Source organism: Lactuca serriola, chromosome 4 (genome assembly GCF_051521515.1).
Source record: "Lactuca serriola cultivar US96UC23 chromosome 4, Lser_US96UC23_V15, whole genome shotgun sequence".
Lineage (NCBI taxonomy): Eukaryota > Viridiplantae > Streptophyta > Magnoliopsida > Asterales > Asteraceae > Lactuca > Lactuca serriola.
The window spans coordinates 146,258,216-146,269,072 of NC_136411.1; the positions used below are offsets into that span (position 1 = coordinate 146,258,216).

The 10,857-nt window shown below is 31.3% G+C and overlaps 3 protein-coding genes across 5 annotated transcripts; 1 reads left to right on the forward strand and 2 right to left on the reverse strand.

Moving 5' to 3' along the window:
* Positions 1-1,345: 1,345 nt before the first annotated feature.
* LOC145102704 (uncharacterized) lies at positions 1,346-3,882 on the forward strand. Of its 2 annotated transcripts, XM_079040159.1 has the most exons (6): positions 1,346-1,516; positions 1,598-1,693; positions 1,989-2,240; positions 2,330-2,503; positions 2,577-2,976; positions 3,138-3,882. In XM_079040159.1, exons 2-6 carry the CDS (start codon positions 1,622-1,624, stop codon positions 3,644-3,646), a joined length of 1,407 nt encoding a protein of 468 aa, XP_078896285.1. In that variant the 5' UTR covers positions 1,346-1,516; positions 1,598-1,621; the 3' UTR covers positions 3,647-3,882. The 2 variants fall into 2 exon arrangements, with proteins under 2 accessions (XP_078896285.1, XP_078896284.1); XM_079040158.1 differs by having other exon boundaries at positions 1,346-1,693.
* Positions 3,883-3,898: 16 nt separating this feature from the next.
* Positions 3,899-5,846, reverse strand: LOC145102706 (protein HEADING DATE REPRESSOR 1-like). 2 transcript variants are annotated; one of them, XM_079040162.1, is made up of 3 exons: positions 5,385-5,846; positions 4,517-4,877; positions 3,899-4,195 (listed from the first exon to the last, which is right to left on the reverse strand). In XM_079040162.1, the coding sequence occupies exons 2-3, from the start codon at positions 4,871-4,873 to the stop codon at positions 3,989-3,991; spliced, it is 564 nt and encodes a 187-aa protein (XP_078896288.1). In that variant the 5' UTR covers positions 4,874-4,877; positions 5,385-5,846; the 3' UTR covers positions 3,899-3,988. The 2 variants fall into 2 exon arrangements, with proteins under 2 accessions (XP_078896288.1, XP_078896287.1); XM_079040161.1 differs by having other exon boundaries at positions 4,517-4,863; positions 5,385-5,845.
* Positions 5,847-7,466: 1,620 nt separating this feature from the next.
* LOC145102705 (phosphatidylinositol-glycan biosynthesis class F-like protein) lies at positions 7,467-9,808 on the reverse strand. The gene is made up of 9 exons (XM_079040160.1): positions 9,644-9,808; positions 9,313-9,552; positions 8,807-8,872; positions 8,616-8,658; positions 8,459-8,513; positions 8,319-8,367; positions 8,178-8,245; positions 7,984-8,092; positions 7,467-7,843 (listed from the first exon to the last, which is right to left on the reverse strand). The coding sequence occupies exons 2-9, from the start codon at positions 9,493-9,495 to the stop codon at positions 7,730-7,732; spliced, it is 687 nt and encodes a 228-aa protein (XP_078896286.1). The 5' UTR covers positions 9,496-9,552; positions 9,644-9,808; the 3' UTR covers positions 7,467-7,729.
* Between the last annotated feature and the right edge of the window lie 1,049 nt (positions 9,809-10,857).

Consider the following 10,857-nt stretch of genomic DNA (forward strand, 5'->3'; position numbering starts at 1 on the left):
GATATATATGTAGTAATAATCACATGTAGGTATGTTAAATAACAAACAATTAAGTATATTATACATATTAATCAACGATTTGGCCAAGTTTTACAACACTGTTCGCTTCAGTAAGAGGTTGATCGGGGAGTACTCGGATTCTGCAATTCGCCTCGGTAAGGGGCCGAGTAGGGAGTACTCGGCCGAGTAATCGGCAAACCCGGTGAATTTTACAACACTGGTTACCAATATCAACATTGGTTTCATAATTGTTTAAAACGTATTTATGCAATTGACAAAAAAATTCATCTGCTGATCATCTTCATTTTAATCGTGTTTTTGATACACACCAACCCATATGAAGATATTTCAACCAAGTCTTTGGTATGTGGATTATTTCGTATTAATTTTTGATTTAGTTCCATCATAAAAAACTGACGATACATTTCATAAAAATATATTTTTACATTTTCATCGATTTTTATATTTTATTAAATAATAATATAATTAAAAAAATTGAATTTATTTATTATTATACATTAAAAATCAAATAAGTTGTAATAATGGTTTCAGAAAAAAATAGATTATAATTTAATCTTAAAATAGATAAGACTCGAGTTTAAAAATTATTATGTATTAAAAAAAATATAATTTTGGCCTATTGATAAAAAGCCACCCTTAACATTTTGCCATAAAATTTAACCATCCATTGTTTGCACTAACCTGCAAATTGAATTAAATTGTAAGTAATAGCTAGTTTCAATGATTTAGAAATAACTTTTGCATTTTTTTTTCTTTTTCCTTTTTGTTAAACACTAAAAGTTTGGTTGGTTATGGTTTACACATGTCATTTATAATCCTTCCTAATAAACACATTCTTATTTATTTTGTCACATGTAATTTTGTGGTTATTTTAAATTAATTTTTATTTTACATGTCATTTTATAGTTTTTTTTTTCATTTTATTAAATTATAGATAGTATTTATATTCAATAATAAATGTATATCAATTTCATTAATAATTTTTTTTTTAATTTCAAAATTTCCATTTATTAATTTTCTTTATTTATTTATCTAAATTATTTGTTTAAATTAAAAAAAAACACTTTAATTCTTGTAATTCAATATTTTTCTTACTTTTCTTATAAATTCATACTTTTCAAATATTTAGAATTTTATATTAATTTTTTTTTAAATAAACTAATATAATACATGGATGATTTCATATATAGTAATTAATATAAAATTGTTTATATTTATATTTTTCTTAAAACTAAAATTGTTAGAATTATCCAAAAAATTTAAACAAACCTTTTTATCAATTATGTACTTTGGTCGTACGATAGTCGAGAGGTTAGGGTAAAGAAATTGCCGCATTAACTCATGGCGTTGAAATGACCTAACACGCCACCGCTTGACCAGATGTGCTATCGTTTGAAGAACCAAGCTTTTGTCACCGGGTCAACTCAACTCAGTTTCTGCCTATCATCATCAACAACATAGCGAAATAGGTTTCAGAAAGAGACAGAAAAACACAGTAATCGGTGTTGCCACAATTTGCAATTTTTAGGAAAACTCGACGTTTTTATTAATAATAATTAACACAGCTTTCTCGTAGTCGCCGTCGTAGCGGTGCGGACTAATGGCGTCGGTGAAGAGAGAGATTACAGAGGAATCTGACGACCAACACCATCTTCCCAACAAGCGATCTAAGGTGCTTTTTGCCTATTTACTTTACAGTTAACGAAAAATCGTGCAACGAGTTCGTAAAATCTATGAAGTTTCATTGTTGGTATAATCGTAAATCTACTTGCGTTTGATTTTTTTTTTCTTTCAAATTGCGATAGATCGAAAAGTTCTAGATATCGATCTAGAGTTGTTATTTTATAAATTAGAGAGTGATAAGAACAGAATGATCCAACTTTGTGCCCTAGATTCTCTGGATAAGGTATTTTTGTTGAGGCGAATGAATCTCTTCGGTGCTTTAATCATCTCTTTCGTATTGGCAGCATCATAATTTTGGAGTTGATGCTTTTCCTGTACCACAAATGCAAATCAATCTATTAGATGAACCAAGTCCATTAGGGTTACGCTTGAGGAAGAGCCCATCACTCTTGGATTTGATTCAGATGAGGCTCTCAGAAGGAAATTCCTTTTCCAGTTCTACAAAAGAACACAAAAACACTGCTGCTTCTGCTGCTACAGACAAGCTAAAAGCTTCAAACTTCCCTGCATCATTCCTCAAGATAGGTACCTGGGAGGTAAATAACGTCTTCATATCTATACATATCTTTCTTTTTTCCCCCTTTCAAACACTTCTTTTGATAAATTCATCATGAACTTCTTGTAGTATACATCCAAACACGAAGGAGACCTAGTGGCAAAATGTTACTTTGCAAAACATAAACTCGTATGGGAAGTTCTTGATGGTGGACTCAAGAACAAGATTGAAATTCAATGGTCTGACATCATGTCTCTAAAAGCAACATATCCAGACGATGGCCCTGGAACTCTAGACATAGTGGTAAAATGTCGTTTTTACCCTTTCATCTTATCTTAATTCTTACCCACCATTGATTTTCCTTTTCTCTTTGCAGCTAGCTAGGCAACCTCTCTTCTACAGAGAGACAAATCCACAGCCTAGAAAGCACACGTTATGGCAGGCGACATCAGACTTTACAGGTGGACAGGCTAGTTTATACAGGCGCCATTGTCTACAGTGTCCACAAGGGTTATTAGGCAAACACTATGAGAAGCTTATTCAGTGTGATCCTCGACTTAACTTCTTAAGTCAACAACCTGAGATACCATTAGTATCCCCTTACTTTGAATCCAAAAGATCAGTTTTTGATGAGCCAAATGAATCTATTGGATATAATTTAAGTAATGAGGGACCCACCACAGTTGACTTACATGGAACAATGTCAACATCAGGAGGTCAATCTTCTTCTTCTAGGCCTACAGATTTCATTCGGGAAACACCTTCACCCAGCTCAGGTAAACTTTGCATTTACACACAATACTGTGTCGTTTCAAGCATTTCATTACTTTATTAAAAAAAAAAACAAAAAATGATAATTGTATGAAAATGTGGTGTGATTATTTTGTATTTAACCAAGTTATTTATGTATTTTTGGTATTGGTTTTTATATGATTAGCATCAGCGAATGAAGAAGTAAAAAGAGGCGACTTGAAGAGGCATGAGATAAAAGTGGGAGGGGTAGAATCGTCAATGTCCATGAGTGATTTGGTGAATCACATTGAAAACAAGATCATAAAACACAGAGTTCCAGGTGATCATCATCATAATCATCCGCTTTCTAATGAAGAAAAAGAAAGTCTAGTGATTCTTGAAGATATCAGTCGATGTTTATTCAACGATGCCCAAAATGGATCATTGGCTTCTGATGAGCAATCAATAATGTCACGAGTCAACTCTCTTTGTTGTCTTTTGCAAACGGATCCTGAAACTGTGCAAGATACAAATCAAACTGATAAAATAGAAAAGAGTTGTGATGAAGGTGATGAGAATAATAATGGAGGTGGAGGTGGAGGTGGGATGCGTAGGAACGACTCTGTGGGTGAGTTGTTGCTGAATCTACCTCGGATAGCATCTCTACCAAGGTTCTTTTTCAACTTGGATGATTTTGGGAATCAAAGTAGATAAAGATTAAAAAAAAAAAGAGTATATTATGGAGATTGAGGTAGCTTTTGTAAAGTGTTGAAGTTATCTAAGCTTTTGATTATGATGTATATATATGTTTGTGTTCTTCACTCTCTCCATGATAGAATATATCTTTGGAATATTATTTTTGATGTAAAAATTGGTATTAATGGGTTGGAGATGAATCACTCTTTACTCCATTGGAGATGGTATGATATTTTTGTATTTATTTCAGTTTATTCTGGATGACACGTATGCTTGTAATTTGTATATATTATATCAGACTCACAAACAACGCCAAATGAAATAATATCATCATAACAAAAAAAATAAAAGTACACTAAACTAAGGATCTTGTGGGATTTCATCATCTTCCAAGTTCTCATGTTCTTGAAGCATATTCATAAGCATATCAACCTGATTCTGCAACATTGCATTCTGTCTCTCAACATCACTACGCTTGCTTCGTTCATCTAGTAACTGCAACTGAAGATGTTCAAGCACACGCGAATCCTCTTCCAACTGCTCGTTTAGCCCATCAATCTCTCTATCCTGCAATTAATCAATCCATCTTCATATTTCACTTGGATGAGACTAGACTTATACTGGATTGGATTGAACTTAATAGATGAGATGGGCTGGACTAGTAATAGATGAGATTGGGTTGGACTAGACTAGAATGTACTGAACTAAATGGGCTAGGTTAGATTAGACTAGACTGAACTGAACAAGACCAAACCAGTCTGTCTAGTGTGTACAATTTTCTTGGGCTATTATGTCCTATGACATCCATCTCAGCAAAAAAATTGCAATTTTATCCTCTGACGTCAAAAAATGCAATACAATTTGTTTTGTCTGTCATGTACTGTATACCTTTCTGTTCATTTCTTGTACGGCAATCCTGCGCATGCTTTCAACAACGTCAACGTTTACAAGCTTTCGTTTCTTCCCAATGAGCCATCCGCGAGGGTAACTGGCAGAGTCAAAGTCGGGTGGGGGAAGTAAGGATTCAGCTGAAGGTCTTCTCCCATTCAAATCCATTATTGGTTCAAGAGGTTCAAACAGAGCCTTACGTTTCTCTGAAAGTATACTTGTTTCTTCCATTTTCTCATCAATGGAATCATCTTTATTGTTATTGTTATCATTATTGTGCTCGTTTGTTTTATCTTTATCTTCAGTTGAGTCTTTAATATTGTCCTTGTACAAATTCTTCATACTAGCTGCAACCATAAAGCTGCTAAATCAATAAGAAAAAAAAACACGTAATTATATTTTAAGACATTATTTTTCCTATTCCAAATTGATGTATTATAATATCAGCAATGAAAAGTCAAAATTTGTTGCCTGTTGGCCATCAAATCACATAAAATAATTGCGTATCTCCTTGTATAGTTGTATTCATCTATTAAAAGCAATATTTTGATCGTTTATTAAATGTTCATAATTGTATTAAGGAACTTACGAACAACTATAAATTTTATTAACTTTTATAAATAGTTTTGACTTTTCGAAATGAAAATTTGACCTTAACGACTCCGGTTACCTCTTTCGTTTGATCAAAGTAACATTAAATTCATAATAATATCCGCTTCAAAAATCATGAATGTCGAACTATTTCCAACATGAAAGAACACAGATCTACAGCTCTTAACAATTAAATCAGCAACAGTTTATATCGTTACACATAAAACTCATTAATCGTGAAATAATTACACAAACTTCGAAAAAAAACGTTGATTACCTGCTCTCTTGCGAGATTTCCAGAAAACAGGCGTAGAAGTGACCGGAGAGAAGCCATTAACGAGAATACTCTGCACCTCCTTCTTACCTTCTTCCATTTCTCCTCTGTTTACAAACTCAGCAATCAATCAACTTCACCAATCTTCTCGTTGTTTATAACTTCAAAAAACTGAAATCACAGAATACGATACAAAGAGATAAAATTTAAAAGGAAGAATGAGAAAGCGAAAGATAGAAAGAGAGAGATTCGCTTCGTTTTCTTCTGGTATATTGTTTGTTGTTAGTTGTTGTTCTTGTAAATCGTGTAGTTGTCGCTTAACGCACAAGAGTTTTATTTTAATGGTGCCGATAGGATCAGTGGTATGGAAATTGGACGGCTAGGATTTGATGATGTAGGGTCGACTGAGTCTCCACGGTGGATGAGGTTTGGTTTGTTGTCTCTTTTCGTCTGCTTTCATATTACTCTATCCTTCTATTCTGATTTCTGGGACCTTTTCTTTCCTGCAACAAAGGATTACAAAATGTCAAATTTACTGAAATGCACAGGATTTTTTGCGATATTACGAAAAACCAGGAGGTAATATTCAGTGGAGGCATGGTCAAAAAAGGAATACTGTCTGACAACACGCACTTTAATAGATCCTTTTTATTATTTTATCGAAGATATTTAAATACAATATTTTTATTGGCAAATTTCGTGGACTTGTTTTCATTTAGATAAAGACTTTTTTGGGATAGTGAACGCACAACCTATATTAGGGATTTACAGTTAAATAAGAATTAAAAAGTTTACACGTTACTCTTAAAATTGTAAACCACTTCTTATATTTTTTTGAGATTTTTGAAAACCACGCAGTCTATATTGAACTACAAGAGAAATTAAATATCTTCATATATTTTATTTTTATTTTTCTTTCTATCTATTTAACATGATGATAAATATATAAATTTAACATTCCAATCAAATTTAAATTAAATTCAATAACACTTGTCACCATCTAAAATAGATAGGAAAATAATAAGAATAAGTAGGAAGAATAAATCATGTTTTGACAATAATTATTTATAGATTTTTATCAATTTTTGAATCTAAAATAGCTGACTATATTTAGTTAAATAACTTCAACAAGTCACTCTAAATAAATTAATTTTCTTTAAATAACCACGTATGTCAACTTTTTTATTCAATGTCCTTTATTCTTCTTTAAGAAACTATGTCAGCTTTTGCAACCAAAGGAGGTAAAAGCTTTGTTATGGTACCAACATATTTCAAATATTCGTCTCATAAAGTGTAACGGATGATGTAGCAAAAAAGTCGGAGGTTTTATCAAAATATTCTTGTTCAAACTCAATTTTATTTTAGAGAAATTAAATATTCTCCTACAATTTGTTCATATTTTTCTTCCTACCATATCAAATGTCAAATATTTTGTTCAAGTCAAATCTCATCAAGTTTTTATAAAGTACAGTTAGGCTATGTTTGGTGTACTAACTGAAAAGCTAGCTGATAGCTAAAAAACTAGCTGATAAAAAATAACATTTGATAAAACTAGCTGAAATATATAAAATTACATAAAAAGACATGTAAGAGTATGTGTTTCTATAATTAGTCAAGGGGTGTATTTGGAAAATTTTAAAAGCTCCTAAAAAGCCAGTCGAAGTAGCTTTTCAAAAAACTAGCTTATAAGCTACTTTTTGGCTTACCAAACACAATATAAAAAAGCTCAAAAAATAAGCTAGCTTATCAGCTCGCTGTGGCGCGCCAAACACAACCTTAGTAAGAACACAACAAATGAACAAACTATTCATTTCACAAAAAATTACTAATAACATTTGACAATTGAAGGAAAAATTTCAGAAATTTGAATGCACTTGAAGTTTCTTTGTGTTAAAGATAGGACTATAGGAGTGTAGGTTGGGTAGTGTTAATCTTTTATTTATTGTTTTTTTTTAAATCCAAAAAATAATAAAGTAAATATAAGACATAGAAAAAGAAAATCATAACAACAAATTCGTCTTTTCAAGTGCATTCAAATTTTCAAGGAAAGAAATCTGCAAGATATATTCAATTTTGGACCTGCTGTGCACGGAAATTTCTTTTTGAATTCAAACTGCATTTTTTGGGATACTACATGGACCAAATTTGCAATTTACTCAAAGACATATCTTAAAAGTCTATTGTCATAATGACAAACAAAAACTGATCTAGCTTAGCATGGCAAAATTTCATCCAAACAAACAATACACAGAAAACCTAGGAAAAAATTCAACTTAAAAACATATAATAAATCTATTTTACAAATCTAATTTTCTAATTGGTAAAGGAAGGACCGTTGCCCTTTTAGTTTAATCTCCCTTTTTGTGTTGACGTGAAACACAAAAGCCTACAAAACAGATAGAACCCAACATTCCAACCAAGTACCCAAAAATAGCTCCATAAGTCACACAAATTGGCCATTCCTATAACAAAAAAAAAAAAAAAAAAAAAAAAAAAACGTTTTTACTTGTTAAAAAAACATAAAATGACCATTTTACCCTTCACTTTAGAATTACACAACATCAAATCATGTTCTTAGAATTATAAAGTAAGAAAAAGTTACCTGCCATGTTCTTTCCCAGTCAAGGGGCATAGGCCATGCCCCAAACCAAGCTCCAATTACTGCACCATGTGCAGGTAAGCAGATCATATAATCCATAATTCCAATTAGCCTGCAAATTTAATTAATTTTTTTTTTTTTATAAAAATGGAAATTGAACAACTTATATTATTATTAATTAATGGATAATCACTTACTTTGTATGCACAAATGTTTGTTGCCAATCGGCCCATGAAGACCCATACACACAAGCTGCAGGAACAAACTGCAAATAAAAATACATATTTTCATAATTTTTAAAAAATTAGAAAATACTTCTTTTATAGATTCACACTCACTGTAAATGCAGACATTAGAAGAGACCAATTGAGGGTTCTTTGGAAGTAGCTGCATTTAGAAAGAAAATTTTCTAATTTTAGTTTTAAAAACAAAATTAGGCTTTTTAAATTTGATAAAGTTTGAAGGATAAATCGCATACTGAGTTCCAATAGGTGCCCCTAAAGCAATAGCTCCAAGTGCATTGATGATTGCCCCTGTAAGTTTAAATTTGTTGTGTGTTGTCTATGGGTATTAAGAAGAGATGATAGTATAAAATTTTAGGGTTTTATGCAGAAGAATTAAGAGTAAAGACTAACCAATTGGAAGCCCTAGTAAACCTCTAGCTACAGCCTTCAAGTACTGCAATGTAAAGTAAACCCTAGTTGATTGTATAGAATAGATTATATATATATATATATATATATATATATATATATATATATATATATATATATATGATGATGATGATGATCTAATTGATTGTAAAAAAAAGGAAATGATGAATTACCGAACTCTGATTCTTATCTTTCCGAAAGAGACTGTATATCAAAATCACAACTGGGACTTCAATCAGCTGCAATAACAGATTAAAATTCAGTTTTTGGAGTATGTTTTTGCTCAATGATTTAGGTACGAACGTGTTGATTGGAAATTTCTGAAACTTGTTCAAATCTTATTGTTATGGAAATCAGTGAATAATCTCTTCAATTACCAAAATCACATACGAGCAAATGGGTGATATCACTCTGTATACTTTTGGGAAATCATGCAATCTCTAATTCAGATACAACTCTTGGTTTTCTATAGATCTTACTAGATATAGAAAGGTAGGAAGATCAGTTGATGGTGATAATTGGGCATAACATCACTTATCGTCCAGATTTTCATTCAAAAAGTATGGAATAAAATAAACCTTACATATTGATTCACAGGGAAACATTATTACAAGTACTTTACTAAAAAACAGTTCTTAAATCACAAAATAGAACGATGAGTTTATAGAGTAATTATTACCCATACTAAACGAAGAGTTTCGGCTGGATTATCGATCAAATTGATGGAGTACACATTAATTGCTAGGCAAAATGATGAAGCTAACCCAATGCCGCAAATCAAATGCGATAATAGTAGTTTCGAAGGTGATAGGACGCCTCCGCTTGTGGAAACTTTGTTGTGGCCTTTCTTCTTATCCTTCATCTCCACGTTAGCTTTATTGATGTAAGTTTGTTATCGGTGAGAAAACACGGCAAGAAGCTTCATGAATAAAGACAGAAATTGATTAAAAAAAAAAACGAATTGCAAAAATTAATCAGAAATTTCATGAATACTAGAAAGTAGAACTTACAGATATTAACAATCAGAGGGTCAAATACTCTCATACTCAGATTCTACACAGATTCTACTCTCGATCTCGTCTTAATTTCAAGAAAAAATAAAACTCGAAATCGAAAGTAAGAAGGGCAAGAATCGAGATTCACATTCACCGGTGCTATTTCAGTAAAAGCGACTGGAAATCGAAAAGAAGAAGGGTCATTGAGGATACCCGAACCCGCTTCGTTTTTAAGCCCCCGGCCCATATAGGTCAAACGATATTAAGGACTATGGTCTAACGATTATGGAGTATGAGCCCATAAAAAAAGGAGTAAACATTAATACATTTTATACTATCCTATATTCCTATTGATTTAAAAGAAATTGTCTAATTACTCTTTAGTCCCTGTAGTTTTTTGTTTAAAAAATTATAAATTTTGTTAATTTAGTTTTGATTTTAAAAAAAAATTAATAAGAGTTTTGGTCTTTATAATTTACGATGAATTGATTACAGTTTTAATCTGTTTTAGTTTTTAATTTAATAGATTATAATTTTGATGCATATAGCTTTTAATTCTAAAAGGAAATGAATTATTTACATTTTTTGTCTTTATAACTGTTAACTTAGAAAATTATGTTTTTGGTCCTTGTAATTTTCAATTCTAAAATTATACTCCTTCTGTACCAAAATTATCGTCTACAAACAACAAAAAAACACAGATTAAGGAAACATTAATTACCATTATGTTTCATTAAATGCTTAGTTGGTTAAGTAATAATGATGTAGTATTTTGGTAAAAATGTTATTTATTTTTAGAAATGGACTATTATTTTGGGACAAATCAAGAAAAGATGGACAATAATTTTGAAACGGAGGGAGTATCAATAAAGAATTATTGAATTATAGTTTTAGTAGGGGAGGTTTGCATTGTTATGCGCTTTAAGTGGATGTTTTGAAATTTTACATGGACTATCATCGTGGTTTATAAAAATTATATGCTTGGCTCTTAGGTAGAGTTTGGTATCGGGACTGAACAAAACGGAACTGAACTGAACAAGAAGGGACTGGATTGGACTGGACTAAAATGATCTATCTATGTAGTGTTTGGTAAGGCTAGGACTCGATGGAACAGGATTGTAAAATTACTAAATTATCCTTGTATTTATCAAAAAATTATAAACTCTTTCCAATTTGTTTTCGAATATAATACTTGTAAGTGATATTCTAGTAATATTATTAAAGAATAC

Coding starts and splice junctions, on each gene's coding strand:
- LOC145102704 (XM_079040158.1), top strand. CDS start 1,622: ATGGCGTCGGTGAAGAGAGAGATTACAGAGGAATCTGACGACCAACAC. Junction 2,241..2,329: donor TCAAGATAGGTACCTGGGAG/GTAAATAACGTC, acceptor AACTTCTTGTAG/TATACATCCAAACACGAAGG. Junction 2,504..2,576: donor CTGGAACTCTAGACATAGTG/GTAAAATGTCGT, acceptor TTCTCTTTGCAG/CTAGCTAGGCAACCTCTCTT.
- LOC145102705 (XM_079040160.1), bottom strand. CDS start 9,495: ATGAAGGATAAGAAGAAAGGCCACAACAAAGTTTCCACAAGCGGAGGC. Junction 8,514..8,615: donor TTTACTAGGGCTTCCAATTG/GTTAGTCTTTAC, acceptor TTAAACTTACAG/GGGCAATCATCAATGCACTT. Junction 8,093..8,177: donor CAAACATTTGTGCATACAAA/GTAAGTGATTAT, acceptor TTAAATTTGCAG/GCTAATTGGAATTATGGATT.
- LOC145102706 (XM_079040161.1), bottom strand. CDS start 5,481: ATGGAAGAAGGTAAGAAGGAGGTGCAGAGTATTCTCGTTAATGGCTTC. Junction 4,864..5,384: donor GAAATCTCGCAAGAGAGCAG/GTAATCAACGTT, acceptor TTATGGTTGCAG/CTAGTATGAAGAATTTGTAC. Junction 4,196..4,516: donor TACAAGAAATGAACAGAAAG/GTATACAGTACA, acceptor GATTAATTGCAG/GATAGAGAGATTGATGGGCT.